Source organism: Medicago truncatula, chromosome 7 (genome assembly GCF_003473485.1).
Source record: "Medicago truncatula cultivar Jemalong A17 chromosome 7, MtrunA17r5.0-ANR, whole genome shotgun sequence".
Taxonomy (NCBI): domain Eukaryota; kingdom Viridiplantae; phylum Streptophyta; class Magnoliopsida; order Fabales; family Fabaceae; genus Medicago; species Medicago truncatula.
In genome coordinates this window covers 26,858,329-26,884,744 of record NC_053048.1, presented here as the reverse complement: position 1 = coordinate 26,884,744, position 26,416 = coordinate 26,858,329, and the positions used below count along the sequence as shown (strand labels likewise).

At 32.0% G+C, this 26,416-nt stretch overlaps 2 protein-coding genes across 2 annotated transcripts; one reads left to right on the top strand and one right to left on the bottom strand.

The window, feature by feature from the left end:
• Positions 1 to 686: 686 nt before the first annotated feature.
• LOC112422573 (uncharacterized) lies at positions 687 to 4,494 on the bottom strand. Its single transcript, XM_039827424.1, has 6 exons — positions 4,206 to 4,494; positions 3,241 to 3,288; positions 3,039 to 3,160; positions 2,280 to 2,388; positions 1,774 to 1,957; positions 687 to 1,104 (listed from the first exon to the last, which is right to left on the bottom strand). Exons 2-5 carry the CDS (start codon positions 3,283 to 3,285, stop codon positions 1,856 to 1,858), a joined length of 378 nt encoding a protein of 125 aa, XP_039683358.1. The 5' UTR covers positions 3,286 to 3,288; positions 4,206 to 4,494; the 3' UTR covers positions 687 to 1,104; positions 1,774 to 1,855.
• An 18,404-nt stretch (positions 4,495 to 22,898) lies between these two features.
• LOC25498376 (F-box/kelch-repeat protein At3g23880) lies at positions 22,899 to 24,913 on the top strand. Its single transcript, XM_024769467.2, has 2 exons — positions 22,899 to 24,075; positions 24,582 to 24,913. The coding sequence occupies exon 1, from the start codon at positions 22,910 to 22,912 to the stop codon at positions 24,071 to 24,073; it is 1,164 nt and encodes a 387-aa protein (XP_024625235.1). The 5' UTR covers positions 22,899 to 22,909; the 3' UTR covers positions 24,074 to 24,075; positions 24,582 to 24,913.
• The last annotated feature ends 1,503 nt before the right edge of the window (positions 24,914 to 26,416 follow it).

Sequence of the window (26,416 nt, the reverse complement as noted above, 5' to 3'; positions counted from 1 at the left end):
AACACTTACAGTGATTCTAGAGTGGTGAAGAATTAATGCTAGCATGAAGGAAATTGGAAGCATATAAGATGCTCTAAGTGATTTTGAAAATGGAAGCATATAAACAGAGAAGGGTGTTTTGTAAAATGCACTAATAAAGAAAACCTTCATGAGTTATAGATTAACAACCCCTATCTATTCCATTATTTTTTATTGGATCACATTAGTGACATAAGAATAATCACCGCGTTTTACGCAGATTAGCCTAACTTATATAAAGAAAAATTTATATAGAACTGAATTCTAACTACTAAAATGAATAAAAAAGAATATAAGTTAATAAGGATTTCCTTAAAAAAACCAAGTCATGTAAGCTTAAAATATCCTTTTTAAAGATACTAAAACAGAAGAAATGTTCTATTCAATACAAATAGCATACGTGACATAAATTCCAATTTGTTGCTATATTGTAAAGTTACTACTAATCCCATAGGTGGCATATGCATGAACACCGCGATTGATGATTATATCTGTAAATAACGAAGATGAGTTGGCATTATCAATAACAAGTATCTATACACCTGCATTAAGATACAGGAGTGAAATGCTTTTAGAAAGATCATGTCATAAAATCGAATAGTTGCGGCAATTAACGGTGGTATGGTGCCTTATAATGATAAAAGACATTCACTAAATGAGTTAAATACTTCAAGAAACGATAAAATTCGAATTAAACAAAATAAGGATATGAAATGTCATACACCATAACCGGCGCTTAAAGGAAAACGAACGAATAGTACTTCAAGAAACAAAAACAATAGAGAAAAATACATAAACAAAAATTTCTAGGCAATTGTAAAATTAATATAATTAAGGGACTGCATCATGACACTCATCCTAATTTTTAGGCTCAAGCTTCACACACTTCAGCTTGATAGATTCTGTGGCAGATTCATCCCCATCCAACTTATAAGCTGTCACATCTGAAACACCTTTCTCAGCTGATCTTTTCCATACAACTTTGCTGCAAGGCGTCTGTTCATCCACTTTCTCACAATCATTAACCTGGATGACATCAGTGTCCTTTTGAGTAACGGCAGACTTGGATGAATCAATGCCCTCAACCTTCATGATACAATAAACAACATTCAATTATCATGAGCAGCTCGGAATTGAAGGCGTAAGGCGCACAATATAAAACAATTATTTTATAACTGCGATTATTTTAGAATAAATAAAAAACATTATAGAAATTAATTGTTTTTATGCAAATATTACTATAAGACAGAACTTTACAAATAAATATATGATGCACAGTTATTAAATTTACTAATGAATTTCTTAACATAAATGCTACATGAATTACAGACGCACATTTTTCTTATTAGTTTCTCTATACCTTAAATCTTAGATTATATAATATCATAGCAGTTAAAAATAAAAAACTATTTGACAGTGTTTCTGTAACATTAAATAAGCTCCGGATTTAATAGCAGTAAAAGTAGAGTGAATTGATCACAAAGTAAACACGGTTGGAATCAACACTATAACATAAGATTAATGTTGCTTGGTAGCCGTAACAACAAAATAGCGGTGACATAGTCCGCAAAAAATCAAATCCTAAACTGGTTCATCTATTTTGCTATCATTGTATGTATATGTTTATGACTGCATTTTTAAAATCAATATACCTGAGTTGGAACAGTGATTGACTGCATAAAATAAAAACTATGATTATAAACAGTGCGCATAAACTGTGATTATTAGAATAAGGATATGGTATCGACATAGCACCTTGATATTATGAAATACCATGAACCTTTTTATCATATCCACATCATCCATCATCAGTGATTCGCTTCACCACATAGCTATGTCAATTATGTATAAGATTTCCCTCAGCTACTTCAACTTTGAACAACATATGTTTCCCATAGAAAATATCCAGCTCGGAAGGGAAATCACTTGCATTGTTTTGCTGCATATAGACAGGAATAATGTTACATATATGGTATTAGATAACGATATCAAAGACACATGTAAATTAGTAGAAAGTTTAGTATTAGTTAAAATTATAATCACCGCTATTTAGCACCACTTGGTAACAAATAACACTGATTAAACAGTGACTAATATTGCAAGATTTTAAACTATCATTAGTTAAAAATCAATTACTACATGCATATATTAAATAAGTTTGTTCTTATGAGCATGTGCTTCTATACCTGCCTTTGTTTAAAAAAATGAAAAAATAATTTGCCGCTGTAGCCATAATAAACATTAGATGCTTCGCCACATACCTTTGTAGAGTAGTAATTCCCAACTTGCTTCTTCTCTGCATTGAACCGGACACCCTTTGCAGTCGTAGAATTGCATCCTCCACACCATATATTATAAGGCATCTCAAACCTGAAAGAATGATCATTATATAATATGGAATAAAAGGTAATAAAATAAAATAGCCCAGATTGGAAAAGGAGGCCAACTGGTTCAGCTCTTTCAGGTGTACACACAAATCTAAATTAAAGCATGCAGTGAAATACACAAACCATATAACACGCCAGTAAGTAGCAGCCCTACGTAAGATCATATAAAGTAGACTATCCCTTTCGATCATAATGGACCATTAAATTGGTCAAAATTCATAAATCATGAAACATATCAAATACTTTTTAGATATGGGAGACTATGATACACGGAGTATTAATATTATAAGAGATCCCATACTTTAATTGTTGTCACACTTTGTTTGTCATGAAACACGGAATATTACAACCAAAGTTCAGTATGCTATTAGCGGAACATATAGAACAAATTATTAGCGTTCATTACTTTGTTTGTCAAGCAGTTTATGGACAAACTTTGTCATCCATCTTCATTAATGTGATATGTCAAACATCCTATATTAAACTAAAAACAAAAAAATCACCCGTAGAAAAATGATGGAATTAAACACAACAAAAGTCACACAAAGTATCATTTTCAGTTAGAATATCATGTTGGAATTCCAAATCTAAGTGTCAAAAGAAATTGAAAAGGAAAAAGGGAGGTTCTCAAACCTCACAAAGGTCTTGCTGCTTTTTTGTCTGCTCTCGTGGAGCTTCCACTTCAGCTCGTCGGTGACACATGACAGGAGAATTTGTTGTGAGCCGAACGTGCAGCAAAAACTATTATTCCCTATCTGGGAAATGGATTTGAAACACTGTCAAAAAGTAAACAAAATTTATTAGTTGAAGAAATGTGTTCAACATGAGTTATTACCTTTTCCTTGACTTGATTAAGAAATGCACATAGGAGAGGTGTCATATTCTGAAATTGGAGAAAAAACAACCCTAAGTTAATTTTAAATTCCAATCATAATGAGAGTTATTACCTTTTCCATGACTTGATTAAGAAATGCACATAGAAGAAAATAAGAATGTTGTACCAAAAAAATAAAAAATAAGAATGAGGATTGCCTCAAGTAAGTTCTTGTGATCTATTTATTGAACAATTATAATGCAAAGTAGATTTCATCAAACTGAATGACTCATAGTTGATACTAAATTTCAAACAACTAATAATATCAAATTCAATTTCTATAATTTTGAAACCCATTCTATGACTGATTCCGTACAGGTTTGACTACTACTAACTACAATTTTGAAATCCCTCTATGGCTTCACTATAAAATTTGTAAACGGTCACTCTATCAGACACAAAGCAAATCAAAATTCTAACATCAACATTAACAAAATCTACACCAGAATCAAGATTATCACCAATTTTATAATGAAAACCTAGAATAAGACCGGAAGTAATAAATTTTATAGTGATAATCTACATCAGCTTTGAATAAATTGCTTCCTGATTCAGACAGCTCCTGCAAACATCCTTTAATTTTACTATCCAATAACCAAAAGAAACGAAAGCAAAAAAATCACATTGGTAAACAAATTATAAAAACAGTGATATACAACCTGTTAAAACAAAAGAGATTCTACATTGACAAATGCATCTGTCAAAATACATAGCTTCAACATTCTGAACAATTTTGGTTGAACTAAACAGAGCCTCCGTTCTTTTTACCACTTTTTATTCTCAAAAATACCATTGTTTGTTCAATATAACAACAAAATACAAAATTCACTTAATTTAACGTTAAATCAAATAAACTTAAATAAACCCAGATATTTAATTCTAAAATTAACAAATTAGCATACATCATATTGGGATAGATTGAATACCTGGAGAAATGAAATTAGGTCAGCAAAATCAATGTATTTTCATGGGTTAAAACCAACAGATCGAGAAGCAGAGGATTTCGAGATCTGGATTTGATGCGAGATGAATATGAATATGTTCACTCTCGACTCACGGTCTCATGGTGGTTTACGGAAGGTGGCCGGAGCTTGAGTCGATGAGGATGAAGAGCAGAGCATCGACTGGGAGAGGAGAAGAGCAGCATCGACTGGAGAGGAGAGGAGAAGAGCAGAGCATCGACTTGGAGAGGAGAAGTGACTGGGAGAGAATGAGGGAGAAGAACCGTGTTTTTTTTTTTTTTAGTTAAGAGGCATTGAGTGTGTGATATAAGGATAAGGGGAATGTAATGCATTGGAACCGCATCATAGATTAATATTTGTCATTTACGATGTTACTTGGAACTGCTTTATACACAACCATGTAAATGTTCATGGGAAATATGTAATGCTTTAAATGCATATAGGGAAGGGATTTGAAATTTGAAAATGGCATTAAGTGAGGTATTAGCAAAATTTTCCCGCTCAAAACATAGGATTAGGGTTTTAGATGTTTTGTTTGCATTGTAGTTTAGGACTAGACCATCCACCCACAGCACGGGTCATCTCGATTGAAAACAAAACATTTAAATGTATTGAAATTAAATATGCTTGCGGTACAAAATAAATTGTTTCTAAAAAAAATACATTAAAAAAGACCTTAAATCGGTAGATTGCAGAAAATCTCCTTATAACTACATTTGAAGTGCTATTCATGCTATTACTATTATCATCATTCATTAAAATCTTCAACCCATTCCTGGAGGTCACCTTGGATATTGCGACGTAAAGTTGACCTCGTATGTAGTGTACGTTGTGTATACAATTATATTTCAAGGAATTTATGTGTATACAATGCGGTTTTTTTTTTAAAAAAAAAAAAAAAAAACTATCAATGCAAGCGTCATCCTCATATGTTAGCAGAATTTTTAGACCACTCTTTGAACTAATTTCAAACACTAAGAGAGATGAGCAAAGATAATATAGAACAAACGAACCCTTAAATTGTTTTATGAGCCACTTTCTATTCATGAACAAACACTAAGATTGGCTACGTGGAGTGAAATGACACATTATACACAAAACAAAAAACCTGCTATTATACAAACAAACCCAAACAAACATTATTGATTATTGAAATGGATGGTCTGCATATATTATTTTTGACATTATCCTATTGAAATGGGTGGTCTGCATAACTATTGTTCTATACACAAAATAAATTAATTTTGACCTAAAACAGTAGACTGAAGAGTTATCTTGCAAAAATTATGGACAAAATAATTAACCTTAGTTGATTCAATCAAATCTGATAGTTGTAGAAAATCATCAGAGAGGGACTGTAATTGGACCAGTAAAAAGAATTAGAAACTTCAGGCAAATCATTAGTTAATTTTTAGTTATTGTAAAAGCTGCACCCTATAACTTTTTCTAAATCGCGGCGGCACATAGAAATATTTGTCATTTACGATGTTACTTGGAACTGCTTTATACACAACCATGTAAATGTACATGGGAAATATGTAATGCTTTAAATGCATATAGGGAAGGGATTTGAAATTTGAAAATGGCATTAAGTGAGGTATTAGCAAAATTTTCCCGCTCAAAACATAGGATTAGGGTTTTAGATGTTTTGTTTGCATTGTAGTTTAGGATTAGATAATAAGGATAAGGATAACAATATGGTGGTGTACTTACTTCCTTTAAGTATTCTTCGTAACTCTTAGATCCTTTAAGTTTTTTAATAACTTTTAAGCCCTTAATAACTTACATTTTTAAGATCTAAAATTCGCCAAATTGTTACAGTTAAATAACTTAAAGGATCTAATTCGTACGAAAAAAACTTAAAGACCAACTTGTTACAATTAATTAACTTAAAGCATCTAAGTAGTACGAAAAAAAACTTAAAGAACTACTTTGTTACATTTAAATAACTTAAAAGACCTATGGTATATGTAATTTAGCCAAAAAAAACTACTACATATTCCCAGATGAATAGAAGAAAAAAATTAACCACTAAAGTTGGAGGTCAAATAATAATTTAAGCATTTGTCAAAAAATAATAATTTAAGCATTTGTTACATCTTTCTTTTGCTAGTTTATTTTTTTATTTAAGTATAGCTTTAGTACCTTTTTATGTTTAATCGGTAGAAAGACAGACACTAATTGCCCGTTTATCAATTTTTCTATTACCTAATATAATAAATTTTGACGAATAGTAAGAATAATAGCGTTCAATTATGATTGTTCTATTTAAATTTGATTTAACTAATTTTTTTAATTAATAATACAAAGAACATCATAAAAAGATAAAATAGTATAATTGAAAATTCTCTCAATTAACAGTTGTACTGTACAAAAAAAATTTCATAATTTTTTTTTTCTTTTTTTTTGAAGGAAAATTTTCATAATTTATAGTAGTTGTAAAATATGTAATTATTTAAGTATCCACCCTAACTTTTTAGTCAAACCCCATAATTTCAACTTTGTATTTAATACTTATTACAACTTTAATTTATCTTTATATATTATAATTTATTTTAGTGGTCCACCGGAGTTTTTTTTTTCTGACTCGGCCACTGATGTGATTCCTTTAAACAACTTAAAAAAAATAGAGTTAAATATTTTTTTTTTCCATTCAAATAAGATAAAGGATATCTGGAGTAATTTTGCCAATCATAATATAAAATGTTGTCCAAAAAAAAAAAAAAGGAATAATATAAGATGATACAAATAAAATTTAGAAATAATTAAGTTTGCATTATTGTATCCAAACGTAAATCAATTATCTTAAAATCAATTCTGTCATAATCAATTTTATCCAAAGCTGAACCAATGGTTTCACCGTGACTAGAATTGAGTTTGATCGAATTGATTTTGGTCAAAAGTGAGTTGAGTATAAATTTATGGCTAAAATATGGTTTTAGTCGCTGAAAATATGCCTCGTTTTGATTTTAGTTCCTGTAAAAAAAAAAATTTTGTTTTTTAAAATAGTCCCTGGAGGGACTATTTTCAAAAACAAAAAATTTTATAGGGACCATTTTAAAAAACAAAAAATTTTATAGGGACCATTTTAAAAAACAAAAAATTTTATAGGGACCATTTTAAAAAACAAAATATTTTGCAAGGACCAAAAACTACAAAATCGGTTCAGTCATCATATGCCACGTATGCAAATCATCACAAAAATGGGGTCAGGAACTATTTTAAAAGACAAAAAATTTTGCAGGGACCAAAAACAGATTTTTTTTTTACAGGGACTAAAACCAAAACAAGGCATATTTGCAGGGACTAAAACCATATTTTAGCCTAAATTTATTTATGTTTGGATACACGAATGCAAAAGTGATTCTTGTTAATTGATTTTGTTTGGGGTATTTGATATTAAAATTGCTTTGGATGTATTTTCAAAATGGGTTTTAATAGAAGTATATATTTAAAAAAAAAAATTTGTTAATAATTTAAACGAGTTTTAGCAATAATGTTAACCCACGTGTAGCTTCCGCATTTATTCTCAATATTTTTATTTCATAAAACTAATATTTTATTTGACATAAATAACTAAACAAACTTCATATATTCATTTGATTTGATCTTATCCACTAATATTTTATTTAAGTTATTATTTATTTTTAATATTTATGTAGCATAAATATCTCAACAATCTACTCATTATTTTTTAAAGTTTTACAATCATCAATTACTCTATCTTTTTTTTAAGGCTTAATTGCACTTTTGGACCCATATCTTTTCAAAAGTTGTGGTTATGGACCCCTAACTAATTTAAATACAAAACAGCCCCCTATGTTTTGATTCTTTGGCAGTTTTGGACCCCCAGTCCATTGTTGACTCGGTCAACGATGACGTGGCACTCTAAGTGAGGTGCCACATGTCAAAAAAAAATTTTTTTGCCTTGGGGGTCCAAAACTGCAAAAGAATCAAAACATAGGGGGCTGTTTTGTATTTAAATTAGTTAGGGGTCCATAACTGCAACTTTTGGAAAGATAAGGGTCCAAAAGTGCAATTAAGTCTTTTTTTAAAGAACAATAGTTTATCATTTTTTTAACGAGAAAAAAATAGAATATATTAACTCCAACAAAGAGTCCTTTATAAGCACAAGGTGTGCCCACAAGGACCTCAAAAGTTTACAAACAAACCAGTTGAAACCAAAAACAATTAGTCGATGCTCAAACAAACAAAATGGTTCAACCACCACATATGAAAGTTTAATGACCAACAAAAACATAATTTCGTCCCATCCCAATCATTTCAAACCTCAACGTATCTTTTACCCTTTTGTGTCTTATGTAACAAAAAAAATCTTATATATATATATATATATATCTGTGTGTGTATCAAATAGCTCCCAAGATCTTTAAGTTTTACGTTTATATCGGATTGGTCATTTAAGTATTTTTAGTTTCAAATTAGTCCTTTAAGTCGGTCAACGTTTGCACCATAGTCATTTTCCATCCAACTCTATGAAATATGCTTGTATCTTAGTTAAACGATTACATGGCAACTCCAAATCATTAAATAAAATAATTTATTATTTAATTTTTACTACATAAATTAATAAATAAATTATAAATTTAAAACTCAGATCTTCATCCCAACATTCATATCTTCATCTTTGTCAAAAAAAAAAAAAACACCAAAAACATCTTAAAAATTAGATCTGAGTTTCACACTCAAAACCAATTTTGTTTTTAAAGTTCTCCTCCATCAAAACCCAGAATTCCAATAAAAAATCAAACCCACGAAAATCAAACAAAATCCGCAATCCACCAAACATAAGCCATACTCACACTTTGATTTTCTTTTTCCCCATCAATCAATATCCCATGCTCTCTTCCTCAGTGGATATCGTTGGGATGTTTGGTTTGGGAGGAGTAATAATTGGATTGAAAAAAATGGGTAGTGTGCAAGTTGGGATTTTTTTAACTCAATCCAACCATATTTCTTCTTTTCTTCCGATCCTGATCCAAATCCAAGAAAGAGGTCCAAAACAGTTCACAAAAGGAGCAAAAACAAGTTGGGATTTTGATTTTGATTTTTGATGGGAGTGGAATGATTTCGAATTCAGATTTTGATTTTTGTGGGGCGTAGGTTGATGATTTTTGTGACCCTCTTATTCTACAACAAGAACAATCCAACAACCTCATCATCCTTCTTTGTTTAACAGATCAAGAGCATAAAGCCTGAATCTCAAAAACAAGATTACCAAAATTGCCCTTGTAATTTTGGTGGTAATGTAAATTTGGAATAATAATTTATGTAATAAATTAACCTTCTGCAACAGGTAGTAACACTGTACAAAACCTACACATGCAGGTCAACAAAGCAAAAAGCAACTCATGTACCGTACATGACCCATGGAGGTCGCGTACCGGAGACAGTGTAACACCCCGTTTTCCCAACATAAAAATTTCGCATAAATAATCAGAGTTTTTCAACATAAACGGAATGTCACATTCTTTTCTTAAAATCATAAACTGAATAAATAACTATTTATCCTTTAAAATTCAAATACAAGATCTTTAATACTTCGCAGCGGAATTTATTTCAATAACTAAAACAGTCTTTGGCACGAAGGCCTCTTCATAAATGTCGCATAAAAATCCAATCTAAAAACATAGTCATAAATCTTCAAAAACAATACGTAAGGAATAGAAAAGCAATAACAAAGTTCTCATCCCGTTACGTATCAGAGCACCTAAGACACACGAGAAGGAAAGCTCACACGACATCAACTATTCTTGGTTACCTGTTAGTTACCCATGGTGGGCAAACAGAAGGGGTGAGATTTCACAAATAATAATATTAAGCATATAATTCATCAATTACATTTAACAACATAAGCATCATCAATCATATTTAACAACTCATAGACAACATCATGTAATCATCATAATATTCATCATAGATAATAATATATCATAATTCACTTCTTTAATAGTTCATATAAAGAATCATAGCTTTAAACAATTTCATGATTTAACAACTTAACAACTCGACAACTTGATAACTTGACAACTTGACAACTTAACCTCTTGACTATGCAACTTAATCTTCTAATCATGCATGTGGTACCAATCTTTGAGCGTAAATAGGCTCCCAGGGCATCAAGCCCTCAACTTTATTTGAGCGTAAAAAGGCTCCCAGGGCATCAAGCCCTCAACTTAATTGAGCAAAGGCTCCAGGGCATCAAGCCCCCAACAATGAAATGCTAATGCATGGACTCGACCTCGTAATATCTTAAATCAACAACCTCTTATATAATCCAATAATTTGGAACTTCATCATCTTAATCAACTTAGACCGACTCATGCAGCTTAGTTAAATAACAACAGCAACACAACAGTATACAAAAACAGCATGACATAATAATATCAAATGCAAGTCAACAACGTCTCAATTATTCACATATAATTCAAGTAATGCATATACAATTATATCACAATATAACAACATCAAATAATAATCAACATCTTAAAACATCATATATACATATAACACTTCATCAATCACGGACAATATCGTATTCACAACATATACATTCATATACTAATTCATCAATCATATTCAATTATTCACTGTGACCTACGTGCAGTAATTTGACTATAACTCTAGTTCTATAAATCCTTTTGAAGTCAAACCAACGGCATTAGAAAGCTAACATTTATACCTACAACTTTCGTGTTTACACCTAAGACCAATTCTGTACCAATCAATACCAGTTTTCATTTCAAATTCGGACAAAGTTGTGCTGAAATTCATAAAAATTCACGGTGACCTATGTGCAGTAATTTGACCTTAACTCATAAACCAAAATTCATTTTCAAGTCAAACCGACTCCACTGGAAAGCTAACACAATTATCTACAACTTTCATGTTTACACCAAAGGCTAATTCAAAATAGAAACGTGTGAAAAAGACGCAAGAACATGAAACAAAGACATGCTGTCACAGAGCAACTCGGGAAAAAAACACACTTTTCACCCCAAAATCCCAATTTTAACTTCCCTATGCCCAAATTTGATCCCAAAGTTTGTCTAAACATTTATATACATCAAAAGAGACTCAAAACCACATAAAACTTGACCCAAAACATTATTTTAGAAAATCATCAAATAATCACTTTTAACCCTAATTCCCAAATTCTCAAAAACTATACCTACAACTGTTAAATACAATTTTCAGAATCATAGACTCAAGATTATTGAATGTTAGTCCCACCCTTACCTTATAGATGAAAATCGCAGCACTCCTAGGTCTTCCCCCTCCTCTCGGCTTTTTCTCCCTTTTCTCCAAAATTGATCGTACGTTATGTTTTTTCTAAACTAGGTTTCTCCTATTTATAACTTTTTTTCTATTTTATCTTATTTCTCTTTCTCCCCCAAAACTCTCTAAAATCTCATAACAAACTCTCAACTCAATCTTATTTCTATTTTCAAATCTTAATCTATTAAATAACAACATAAGCCACTTAATAAATCACATAATCAAATAAATATATTTTAAACTCTTCTTAATAAATTTTAGACTCAATTAAATAATTAAATAAATCAAATAATTCAAAGAGGGCGTTACAACTCCACCCCCTTAAAAGAATTTCGTCCTCGAAATTCAAAGCACACAAGAAAGGAATTCAATTATTGCCTAAACATCTTAAACCAAACATAGCCAAATAGAAACTTCAAACAAAACATGTAAGCCACATCAAAGTTAGTCAATCAAACATGATCACATAATAAACATAACAATTAGTCAGAAAACACAACAACAATCAAGACAACATAAGACAGTATTTCAACTGTCACACGACTTGACACGACTCAACTACTTGGCCGGACGGACCGACCTGCTCTGATACCAATTGTAACACCCCGTTTTCCCAACATAAAAATTTCGCATAAATAATCAGAGTTTTTCAACATAAACGGAATGTCACATTCTTTTCTTAAAATCATAAACTGAATAAATAACTATTTATCCTTTAAAATTCAAATACAAGATCTTTAATACTTCGCAGCGGAATTTATTTCAATAACTAAAACAGTCTTTGGCACGAAGGCCTCTTCATAAATGTCGCATAAAAATCCAATCTAAAAACATAGTCATAAATCTTCAAAAACAATACGTAAGGAATAGAAAAGCAATAACAAAGTTCCCATCCCGTTACGTATCAGAGCACCTAAGACACACGAGAAGGAAAGCTCACACGACATCAACTATTCTTGGTTACCTGTTAGTTACCCATGGTGGGCAAACAGAAGGGGTGAGATTTCACAAATAATAATATTAAGCATATAATTCATCAATTACATTTAACAACATAAGCATCATCAATCATATTTAACAACTCATAGACAACATCATGTAATCATCATAATATTCATCATAGATAATAATATATCATAATTCACTTCTTTAATAGTTCATATAAAGAATCATAGCTTTAAACAATTTCATGATTTAACAACTTAACAACTCGACAACTTGATAACTTGACAACTTGACAACTTAACCTCTTGACTATGCAACTTAATCTTCTAATCATGCATGTGGTACCAATCTTTGAGCGTAAATAGGCTCCCAGGGCATCAAGCCCTCAACTTTATTTGAGCGTAAAAAGGCTCCCAGGGCATCAAGCCCTCAACTTAATTGAGCAAAGGCTCCAGGGCATCAAGCCCCCAACAATGAAATGCTAATGCATGGACTCGACCTCGTAATATCTTAAATCAACAACCTCTTATATAATCCAATAATTTGGAACTTCATCATCTTAATCAACTTAGACCGACTCATGCAGCTTAGTTAAATAACAACAGCAACACAACAGTATACAAAAACAGCATGACATAATAATATCAAATGCAAGTCAACAACGTCTCAATTATTCACATATAATTCAAGTAATGCATATACAATTATATCACAATATAACAACATCAAATAATAATCAACATCTTAAAACATCATATATACATATAACACTTCATCAATCACGGACAATATCGTATTCACAACATATACATTCATATACTAATTCATCAATCATATTCAATTATTCACTGTGACCTACATGCAGTAATTTGACTATAACTCTAGTTCTATAAATCCTTTTGAAGTCAAACCAACGGCATTAGAAAGCTAACATTTATACCTACAACTTTCGTGTTTACACCTAAGACCAATTCTGTACCAATCAATACCAGTTTTCATTTCAAATTCGGACAAAGTTGTGCTGAAATTCATAAAAATTCACGGTGACCTATGTGCAGTAATTTGACCTTAACTCATAAACCAAAATTCATTTTCAAGTCAAACCGACTCCACTGGAAAGCTAACACAATTATCTACAACTTTCATGTTTACACCAAAGGCTAATTCAAAATAGAAACGTGTGAAAAAGACGCAAGAACATGAAACAAAGACATGCTGTCACAGAGCAACTCGGGAAAAAAACACACTTTTCACCCCAAAATCCCAATTTTAACTTCCCTATGCCCAAATTTGATCCCAAAGTTTGTCTAAACATTTATATACATCAAAAGAGACTCAAAACCACATAAAACTTGACCCAAAACATTATTTTAGAAAATCATCAAATAATCACTTTTAACCCTAATTCCCAAATTCTCAAAAACTATACCTACAACTGTTAAATACAATTTTCAGAATCATAGACTCAAGATTATTGAATGTTAGTCCCACCCTTACCTTATAGATGAAAATCGCAGCACTCCTAGGTCTTCCCCCTCCTCTCGGCTTTTTCTCCCTTTTCTCCAAAATTGATCGTACGTTATGTTTTTTCTAAACTAGGTTTCTCCTATTTATAACTTTTTTTCTATTTTATCTTATTTCTCTTTCTCCCCCAAAACTCTCTAAAATCTCATAACAAACTCTCAACTCAATCTTATTTCTATTTTCAAATCTTAATCTATTAAATAACAACATAAGCCACTTAATAAATCACATAATCAAATAAATATATTTTAAACTCTTCTTAATAAATTTTAGACTCAATTAAATAATTAAATAAATCAAATAATTCAAAGAGGGCGTTACAGACAGCGCCTAACTTAGGGTGTGTTTGGTTTAGAAGAGAAGTTGTGAAGAGAGAAATATGTAAGAGAAAAATTGTGAAGAGAGAAAAAGGTGAGAAATAGAGTAGATTTGATAGGTTGTTTGGTATAAGAGATAGAGAAAAGAAATTGAGAAGAGAGAAGTGTTGATTATTGTTAAAAGTACAAATATACCCTTAATAATAATAAAAATATGTATCTTTAAAAAAGGGTAAAAAAATAATGTAATTAATTATAATAATTAAGATGATTATATCATATAATTTGACTAATTTTCTTTTCTTTTTCACTACCAAAAAAAATATAATTTGACTAATTATTAAATTATATGATTAAATTTAATAATTATTTTGACTAATCTCAATTATTTTAATACAAATTTTATTTCAATTTAACTAGGTTATTTATTTGCTAGGTTTTTTCAATTTTTTCAATTTTATTCACCCATCGGTCACTGCATCTAAACCATACCACAAAAACCATATCCTCCACCACAGACTTTAACTTTGTTCAAATTAGTTTTACTTTGAATAAATCTTTGCTCATATTAGTATTACTGTTTTTAATTTAATACCCTAATTACTTTATCAAACACTTGCCTTTCCTCTCGTTAGAGAGACGAAAAATAACTTGTATTTCATCCATCCAATGATCCGTTGATAGATTGATTCTTACCCACACAAGTTTCACCAAAAGAAATTCACTAATGACTGATTTCTCTTATCAACATGATTAAGTTCTTCCTTGCATGCTTGTGAAACCTCCATGGATCTTTGTACTAAACCTCAAATCTATATTATGTTCAATTTTCAGTGACACACTGTCAATTTTAAGGGCAAAAATGGAAACATGCACTTTCTATCTCCTTTCTTCTCAATTTGGAGAGAACCCCAAAAAACGTGGGACCCACGCAAATTTTGTCTCTATTCACAGTTTCTTTGCTGTCCCAAACGAGAGAAGTGGCCTCTCTCTCCCCTACTTCTCTCGCAGCTATTTCTCTCTCGCTTGTTTCTCTTGTTCCAAACAGGCTGTAAAGTAAAATTATTTTGACGCATGGATATAAATGAAAAAAATTACTCACTTCATTTTAAATTGATTGACAAATCTGATCGTTTTTGAAATTGAGAAATGTCAACGAGTGTTTCCGGAACACACTTTAAGACCTTCAAATGGTGATTTTTTTAAAAATCTGTATAATCAATGCATTGTAAATTAAAATATTTGATGTAACATTTCGGGTTTTAATTCAAAACATTAGTTAAAAATGTTTTTTCTTTAAGAAAATGAGGCTTTTTCCGCATATAAAGTAGAATTTCCTATCTACTAATTTACTAAAAGATTAATTTTATTTCACCAATAACTTGTTCTAGAAGAATATAATCATTGCTATGATAATATAAAATAAAATAAATTGAAAACGTAGTTATAATTCAATTTACATCTAGCCGAGGATAAACCAACCTCCTTATTTATAAATGATATTTGAAGTTTGACAAATTTAAAGAAAATAAATAGTACAATAAACTTCATTACAAGAGTTTTTTTTTTGCTAAGCCAGGAGATTGAATAGGCATCAGGGGGAAGCAACAACATCCCAACTAGGTTGGCACCCCGCAGAACCCCCATCCTATGCCGCCAATCTCAAATAAAAATTTTATTAAAAAAAGGGAAAAAAAAGTAAATGAGGGGGGACTAGGCCAAAACCCTAAAAAAACAAAGCAGAAACAGAAAAGGAACATAAAACAGAAAGAAAACAGCAGACATAAAAAGAAACATCTGTTTACGGGAACCTAGGGCGAGGGAACCCTCTCCGGTCCAAGAAGAAGTCAGTCTGAAGATTTTGAGGCAACACCGATAACTAAACCTTGCCTTGTATCGAATGACCCAAATTCACTAGAAAGTCCGCACAGGTCCCCAAAAGATGGAACCTGTGCAAATGTTACCATTGGCTCCACCAAAAATAATAAAAGGATATAAAATTCATTTATCACCTGAATTTGATCCTCCCTGAGAGCGGGTTTTATATGGTGGTGGCTTGCCAATCTGAAGCTGCTTTTTAACTTGCTGCTTTTGTTTCTTAGAAAGAACTGGAGTGAAGGGTAACTCTGCATTGGCTTTGTCATATTCACGGACACGCATCCAAAGATCCAAGTCATGTTGAACATTCGGATTGCTATGTGGTTCAAAAACAGTCAAAATTCTGTCTCCATTTTCATTAGTCCTTGTATGCTCAACCGTGTAATTCTGAGCAATACGCTCCATCTCTAAAAAAGTGGCAGTGTCGTCCGGGATGGATCTGACAACAAGGGGGCTAGATTGCACGTCATCGTGCACATCATCAATATTATGTTGAGTTGGTGACATCTCCCTAGCAGAAGCAGAGGCCTCCAAATCAACAGTCAAAGAATGCTCATAAACAAGGGCATCCGAGCATGGATGTGTCTCATGTGCATTTTGAAGAATCTCCAACTCCTCTCGTGGTTCCGAATTAACATGTTCCGAAAGCACGTCATCATGCACATCATCAGGGGAAACTAACTCCAACACTGGTACAAGTGATGTCTGTTGTTGTGGTGGAGTCGCAGTAGTAAGCATAGCAGCAACCGACATAGATTTTTGAGTCTCATTAGGGATAGTAGGTGCTGCAAATGCTTTGGATGAACCTATACCAGATGGATTTTCTTTCGTAGACACCCAGTGAGGTTTTGTGGCTGGTATTTGTGTCTTCCCTTTTGCAACTTTATCCTTAGACATGACATCCTTCCTTGGGTACAACCAACGATAGTTTGTAACATCATGTCCAAGTGTCTGACAATGCGAGCAAAAATCCGGAATTCGTTCATAAACAACTTCTACAGGATAAGAAGCTCCTTCCCTTTCCACAATAATTTCACGAAAGATCCTTTTGGAGAAGTCAATGTCGACAAGTATACGGGCATAGTGTCCAAAAAGTCTTTTTAGTGTTGCATTGTCAAGAACTAGCGGCGTGCCAACCGCACTAGAAATTTCACGTAGAGTCTGCTCCATCCAATATTCTTGTGGCAGTGCCATCAATCGGATCCATACCTGCGCATGGGTGTTCCTCTGATTATACATATCAAAATCGACAGTCCATTCAAATAAGCGTAAAACCCCCGGTTTCAAATTTATCGTTCCCACTGCCCAAACAGTTTGCATATCAGATTCATTAGCAAAAAAGAATTCGTAAAAACCCCTACCTAGAGATAGTAACGTCCAAGGAGCAGCAGTCTTCCATTGTTTCTTAAGCTTGTACTCATTACAAGAGTTCATTTATTTACAAAAATCCTTTTTTGTCCCCCATACGCGCTTCAATAAGTAAAACACCATCAATCTTTAAATCCTTCTTTGATACGTAACATTTTGGTGTAAGAGGTCAGCTTCCTTTAACCACAAACTATACAAATCAAACCATTCATACAATACAAAATTATAAAATAAATCATACAATACATAAACGGCAAAAGAGAAACAAATACTCTAAAATCTCTTTATTTTTTTTCCTGAAGTCTTTATGCAATGTTTCTTTATGCAATGTTATGCATGCTCTTAAAACTAAATGATATTGATATAGTCAGTTTGCCACTAAAGCACCACACATAATATTTAACCCGACACTAAAGTACCACAAAATATTTAACCCATCACACATGCATCATACAACAATACACATGTCATGATGATGAAAATGAAATAAAATTTCCGCCACATAGGCACTACATAAAAATGCACATGTCATGATGATGAAAATGAATTTAAATTCCCGTCACTTAGACATCACAAAGTATATTTATAATTAACACATCATCATCCACATAACCAAAATCATAATTTTTCAATAGAAGTTATTGTCCCTCATTTATGCTTTATAACAATTTCACCTTATTGGTAACAATCCCCAAAATAAAACAAAAATAATGCCAGGCATATATATAATCATTTTTTTAACCATGTACGTTTCTATATATATTTTTCATCCGATGTAACATCCTAATTTTTATTAATAGTTTATTAATATTATTATTATGTGATATATGTAATATTAGCATTATTTAGAAATTTATTTGTTTATTATTTTATTATATTATTATAGTGTGGTTGGATAGATGAGTTAGTTAGTTGTTAGGAGGTTTTAGTGAGTAATTGAGCAGTGTTTTATTTCTGGAGAATAAACATGATAGAAATTAAGTCCAATAAGTTTATGTGAATAAGAATTATGCTCATTATCTAAATGGTTCCGCTCATTCCCAAAGTAAAAGTCCAAAATGCCCCTACGCAACTTAATATGCATAGCGTGACTTAAGTTGCACTAGTTATAAGAGAAACGTAAGTTAAGTCACGCAATGTGACTTAAGTTGCGCCACGTGACTTAAGTCACGCTACGTGCTGTAATTAGCCTAAACAGAACCTCATTCTGCCTCATTTTCAAACAACACACGCACACAAACACAAATCTCATTTTTCTCTCAAATTACCCAACTCCAAAATTCCTTCAACTTCAAATCAAACAACACTCCAACACTCCGACAACAAGAACAACTAAGTTTCCACTTAATCTAGAATTTTTTAGGTTTATTGTTTTGTTAAAATTTTATTTTATTTTTTTGCAAAAAATGATAGAATGTTACATGCAAATGACTTATAGTGCTTAAGTGTGATGTTTAGATACTATGTTAGATTTTTTACACTTAGATTAGATTTTTTTAGATTTAGGGTTTGTTTAATTTTTTTTTTTTTTGCAAGATATGACCCAATGTTACATGCAAATGAGTAATATTGCTTAATTATTTAGATGTTTGCATGTTTATGTTGTAGTTATCATTTTTAGGGTTTATGTATAATTTGCACTCCAAGCGTTTGATAAAATGTTGGAATGCGTTTTTCATTAACTGTGTAGATTTGAAGCAATGGCCGGGTGGATCGACGTTCATGTTGAATTCAACGGCGGAGAATCCCAGAGGTTGAAGGTTCGATGCCTTGATGTAACGTTAAGAGGTCTCAAGGATCAATTGAATAAATTCAACCAAGGAGTCAACCCCAGAGACACAAGGAGGGTGGAATACGTTCGGTATAAACGTCCAATGCACAACGAGGGGAGGGTATCATTCACTTGGGTGGAGTTAAAGAACGACGAAAACGTGACGAACATGTTTTGGGAGCACAACATGTTCCAGTGGACAGATATGCGGGTGATGTTGCTGAGATCAACTGAAGATATAATTAACAACTTGATTCCGCCAGAAGATCATCATTAGTTAGAGTAAGGTGCATTCCAACTACAACAATTGTCTTCCTCTGGATGGGGCAATTCAAACTTGTTAATCGGCAGGACTCCAACATTCGATAAGCATCTTGAACGATGGTATTCAAGTGTCAAGGAATGCACCTCATTCTTTTGACACTTGAATACCATCCTTCAAGATGCTGATCGTATGTTGGAGTTCTGCTGCTTAGCAAGTTTGAATTTGCCCCGTTAAGGGGCAAGACAAATGTTGTAGTTGGAAGGTGCATGTAATGTAATGTAATTGTTGACATACATGTCATCTATGTAATGTAACGAAACCTTAATTAGACTTTTTATTCGAATTCACGTTGTCGCAATTTTTATTTGAATTCACGCTGAATTTATTCTAATTTATTTATTGACTTTACTCGAATTTTTAATTCAATACGCAGTCAATCATAAAATAAATGCAACAATTAACAAAAATAAAGAAACAAAAATAATAGATATAAAATATCATTTTATTAATATAATTCTTATTACATTTACAATGGGGTAAAACTAAATCTGCGAAAAAATAAAAACCACAAGGAAACCGACCTTCCTGGAATAAAACTAAAAAAAACCACCAGAAAACCTAGCTTCCTAGGTAAAACTAAATCTGCACATTTAGTTTTACCCAATCTGATTCTTTTTTCAAGAAAGCTGCTTACTACTTATCTTTTCCCCAGCATTTCCACTACTTATCATTCTTTCTCTTTTTACACCAAAATAAAGAAGGAAAAAAAGAAGGAAAGGAAGAAGATTCATGGGGGAGAGAGTGAGGAGGAGAGTGAGAATGTGAGATGGTGTGAAGAAATGGGAAAGTTTAGAGGTGTATTTATAGGGGGAGATTGTAACATAGGTTATATCTACCATAAATAGGTTCAAAAAACGTGTAAAAACAATTAAAATGCATTGAACAAAGTAAAAAAATGTGTGTTCTTGAGGCCTTGATTAACACTAGCGTGAGTTAACTCACGTCAGTTTGGCCGGTAGTCAAGAACACGTTTTTTGGACTTTGGTCAGTTATTTAGCACTTTTATTGAGTTTTACACGTTTTTTTTTTTTACTATTTTTTGACTGCATTTAGTGCATATGAAACCTATGCACTAAATGATTTTCAATTAGGCCTTTATTCTTTTTTTTTTGGTTACATTTAGGCCTTTATTCTAATTTTTTTATTAACTTTTATTCTAATTTTTTTTATTAACTTTATTCTAAATTATTTTATTAACTTTATTCTAAATTATTTTATTTCCTTTATTCTAAATTTTTTTATTTACTTTATTCTAAATTATTTTATTTTCTTTATTCTAAATTATTTTATTTACTATATTCTAAATTATTTTATTAACTTTATTCTATATTATTTTCTTTACATTAATCTAAATTATTTTATTTACTAAATTCAAATTATTTGATTTACTTTATTCTAATTTATTTATCATTTCACAACATCGTGGCATTATTTTTGGTCCAGAATGGGGAGTTTGCTACTACAGTGTAAATTGTGGCACGATCTGCAACATGCCTATATCACCTTAAACCCTTAAAGTGATAAAAAAAAAACAAATGATACAATTATATAAAGAATTTAGATCCTACATCTTCAATTTAATCCAAAAACATACATAAATAATTTTTCAAAACTCGCAGCGTAACATTATCATAACATCTCATCAACAAATAAAATCTCCAAAATAGCCATTCCACATGTATCATAATACATCACCAAATATAAATCTCAAGTCTCAACATACTGAGTGGTAATCTCATCAAAATATGAAATAAACGACATAAACCCGACACTCTAATCAGAGCCCTAAAGCAAAGAGACGAGGTACGTAGCTCCAAATCTAGCCTCAAGCATACAGACAAGGGGACCCCTCTCTCTCTCTCTCTCTCTCTCTCTCTCTCTCTCTCATATCTGCCGCACTTAACTCTGAACGCTGCTTTAGGTTTTGAACTCCATCAGAAGCTGAACATTAGACTAAGTTAAAGACAAGAAAAAACTAACACAATTCAACAAATAAAATCTCCAAAATAGCCATTCCACATGTATCATAATACATCACCAAATATAAATCTCAAGTCTCAACATACTGAGTGGTAATCTCATCAAAACATGAAATAAACGACATAAACCCGACACTCTAATCAGAGCCCTAAAGTAAGACTCCAAAGCAAAGAGACGAGGTACGTAGCTCCAAATCTAGCCTCAAGCATACAGACAAGGGGACCTCTCTCTCTCTCTCTCTCTCTCTCTCATATCTGTCGCACTTAACTCTGAACGCTGCTTTAGGTTTTGAACTCCATCAGAAGCTGAACATTAGACTAAGTTAAAGACAAGAAAAAACTAACACAATTCAACCCACCCACCCACCCCCCCCCCCCCCCCCCCCCCTCCTGTTTTTCTCACCTTCAGAAAATACATGTTTGGTCACAATCATTTGAAAACTCTATTATTTTTTTATTTTTTTGAAGAAGTCAAACCAACCTGCCGAAACTAGCACAAATAGATTTGAAAACTCTATTTGAAAATATAAACATGTACTGGTATGAACATAATATCACGTGCACTTAAATATTATGAGTGGCAATTGACTTTGGCTATATCAAAGGTTCCATGTTTTTTATATTATTATGAGTGTTGTTGGAACCCCAAAGATTATCTTTTTTAAGGTGAATATTGGGTGGTGGTTGCACACTATGCCTTAAATAATATTTGCCGATTAAAAAAAAAATCATGTGCGCGTAAATGAGGATATTAATTCTTCGAATTAGGTAGGACTGCAATGAGTGAAAAATATCTCCCTCAAGAGACACATATACACATTTGAAAAAAGGTGGAAAGAGAAAAGAATTAAATGATAATAATATATTTTTTGGTAAAGTAATATTGATTTTTAAAATAGTTAAAATATATGTACTTTTGTCTCTATGTTTGACCAAACATAATTTTTTATCTTTTTATCTTTTTAAAAGGAGCAATTTTTTTCCATGTTTCCTTTACCGATATATTAATAATAATTGTCCTTATTTCTTGTTACCATAAATAAAAAATAATAATAATTTTCCTTGTTCCCTGTTACCAAAAATAAAAAATAATGATAATTTCCCTTGTTTCGTTACTTTCTTGTTTGACTAAATTAAATACAAAATGTTAACCGAAAATCATTACTTAAATAAATAGCAAATGCTAAGAAAGTGTCCTTTTAACCTTCAACATTTCTTCCACCAAAAAATAAACGTTAAAATTTGCAACAACACAACAACAAATGCATAACCTCACTGAAAATCAGTCACGACGTTCTCTTAACGGCATACCAGCGCCAATGTTCATTCCAGACGAACATATCCCTGGTATTCTTGCCTTGCTTCCCGTCAAATCTCTCCTTCGATTTAGGTGCTTGAGTAAGTCACATGACTCTCTCATCTCCAGTCCCACCTTTGTCAAATTGCACCTTACTCGATCTGCACGTAATATGGACTTGACTCTTGTATCTACTTCTGATGACAATGTCCTATCTTTCACAATTTTTCGTTTGCATCAAAACCCTCCAATCATTTTCAATCTTCCAGAAGATCCTTACTATCAACTTGATGACAAACACGGCCTCGACATAGTTGGCTCTTGCAATGGATTACTCTGCTTGTTTGGCCATTCTTTCACCGCTAATTTCGACATTGAGACGTGGATACGCTTTTGGAACCCAGCCACGAGGACAATATCTGAAAAATTAGGATATACTATTCATAACAACCTACATTTCCATCATAATTTGACGTTTTGTTATGTTAACTCAACCGACACTTATAAGGTGGCGTATTTAGTTCCAAATACAAATAATGTATGTGTTTTTAGTATTGGCGATAATGTTTGGCGAAATATTCAAAACTCCCCCTTGGATCATGGTTATTCGTTAAATGTTGCAAACTTGGGTAAGAGTATTAATTGGCTGGCAATCCATGATTACCGCTCCCATTATGATTGCAACAATATTACTATTCAGCAATTTATCATTATTTCTCTTGATTTGGGTACTGAAACACATTCTCAGCTTTTGCCTCCTCAAGGCTTCATGGAAGTGCCGATTGTTGCACCATATCTAAGTGTGCTAAAGGATTGTCTTTGTTTTTCACATGATTACAAACAAACTCATTTTGTAATATGGGAAATGAAGGAATTTGGAGTTGGAGATTCATGGATTCAACTTTTTAAAATTAGTTATAATAATCTTCAAGTATACGATCACTTGAATGATTCGGAGTTTCATTTGTTTCCATTATTCCTCTCGGAGAAGACTGGTACACTTTTACTGACAAACGATCTTGAAAGTCGGGCAATTCTCTATAACTGGAGATATAATACAGTAGAAAGAGTCAATAAACCTTGGTTCAACAACATGAATTATGTTGAAAGTTTGGTTTCGTATCATTGATAGTAAGTTTCTCTACAACAATTTACTTGTTTGGATTAGATTTCCTTCTATTATAATTAACTCATGATTACTTTAATTTGATTGTACTGTTGAATGATTATATATTTGCTATTGAATCTGTTTTGCTATTGCTATTGGGGGTGATATTGTCGTCATCATGGCAGTTGAAAGCGGGGAACTCACTATTTAGTGAGCAAGTGATACAAATCAATTGATGAGAGAACGAAAATTAGATTCATCATATTTCTTCAAACTTATGTTAATTCCATTTACATCAAAATTTTGTTGCTGATAGTATTCACGAGTGATCTTATTACCGCATTTAGAGATTTGTTATTTATCAAGAATTGAAGTTTAAAGATATTTCTGCAAATTAATATATGTTGAATATTCTTGTTCTGCTTGTTTTTAGACCTAGTGCATCCAAGCAAGAATTATTACTCATTATTTATATGTTGATTAGAATCTAATCTTTAATAACATAGCCCTCATGTTACCTGTGGTGTAGGGTTGTATTCATGGCAGCACGGTTGAAAATTGTTGCAGCACAGTTTAACGTTTATCAGCTCCTCTTTCGTGTATGGTGTGAGCTTCCAGTGGCTGCAGTTTGCATTGGTGTTTAGTAGTTTGTTTGTGTTTTTTCTCTGGTGCAGTTTAAGGTTCAGTGCTAAATCTTTCATCTCAGCAAGCCTAGATTAATGAATATTTATTTTGTGTTTGGATTTGTTTCCTTTTAGTTTTCTTTTGGTTTCTGTTTTTGGCAGTTTTGCTGTTATCTGCTAGTGCCAGAGTTGCTGTATCTTTCCGAACTTTTTCGGCTATTTCTTGTTTGTATTTCGAGTGAGCTTTTCTAATAAATTCATTTTCTGTTTAAAAAAATATATATATATCCCTAGATAGAATGTTATTTGGTTTCAATTTAGTTTTCTTAATCTTCTTCTTGATTCATCTCGGATTCTGCTATATATGGAGACAAAATAACTTAAATATGGCCTAAATATACTGTTTGATCAGATTCTAAATGAAATTATAGTATGATGCATTTAATTGTTGAATTTCCGTATGAATTCTGCATTTTTGTTTATTCATGAACTACATCACAGTCAATACCTAAGTGTTTAGTTTGCTAAAAGAACATAAGAATAATTTTAATTGCTACGTATAGCGCACTTTGATTGTTTCAGTCTTAGACAATTAATCTCTAGATCTGTGAGAACTGAGAAGGCAACTCATCAAAGCCACTTATAATAACTCTGAGTAAGAGAAAACAAAATCAGTTTGCCACATAGAATTTTATTAAACAGAAGAAAGTATTCTCGACAACCGGGCTCGTCTGCATCACAGAAACAATGGTGAACCTCTTGCAACGATTTTCTATTTGTGTGGTCAATTAAATCAATACGATTATCAACATGATTTGATTGGCATTGATATATCATTTAAGCACAATTGTCATTTTTTTCGGCGAGATTTACTCAAGACATAAAACAGATACAACAGAAAATAGCTAGGAAGCAATTGAATTATTTCATGAAACATGGTTGTTTGAAAATCATGTAGTTAATGTGTAAGAAACTCTTCGATCTATAAACCATGAAAAGCATGTAATGACCTGAAATTTGGCAAATCATTCATCCATTAAGGGGGCGTTTGTTTTTGGGAAACACAAATTATTCCCAGGAATAACATACCCGAGAATGAAAATATGAAAATTTGATTCTTGTGTATTTGTTAAAAAAAGTGTTTGGCAAATAACTTGACATTCCTGGAAAAATTGGAAGTTACAATTTTTTTTTTTTTTAAATCTATGCATAATATCATGGGAATGCACATTCCCATCTCTTTACATGGGAATAAATTCATGGGAATAATGGAAGTTATGGGAAGTTACTCAATTCCCAGGAACCTTTATACCCAGGAATATTTTTTTCTCAACCTCATAACAAACATGGGTATAATCATTCCCTAGCCATGTATTCCCGGGAAAGTCATTCTTAACCTTGAAACAAACACCCCCTTAAGGGAGTGATTTCCTATTTGACTTTGCCCAACTATTATTTTATTGATTTTAATTTTCTTGATGAAGACTTGTAACTTACAATGTCCACCACAAGATTTGTTTCTCCAACATGAACAAAACTAACCAAAACGATATCTTGAAGATTGGGTTAATCAAACTTTACAAAGTTACTAAGACATCTTTTTTATAGATTACCTTGCCTTGACCTAGAGGACTTCTACCTATGTATATCTACCTACCAGGCTATACTTGGGATTTCATTGCCTTAACCTTAAAGATTTCTTGCCTAAACCTAGAAGACTTCCTTGCTTCAAACTAGAGAA

Coding starts and splice junctions, on each gene's coding strand:
- LOC25498376 (XM_024769467.2), top strand. CDS start 22,910: ATGCATAACCTCACTGAAAATCAGTCACGACGTTCTCTTAACGGCATA.
- LOC112422573 (XM_039827424.1), bottom strand. CDS start 3,285: ATGACACCTCTCCTATGTGCATTTCTTAATCAAGTCAAGGAAAAG. Junction 3,161..3,240: donor TTAATCAAGTCAAGGAAAAG/GTAATAACTCAT, acceptor TCCATTTCCCAG/ATAGGGAATAATAGTTTTTG. Junction 2,389..3,038: donor AGCAGCAAGACCTTTGTGAG/GTTTGAGAACCT, acceptor TCATTCTTTCAG/GTTTGAGATGCCTTATAATA.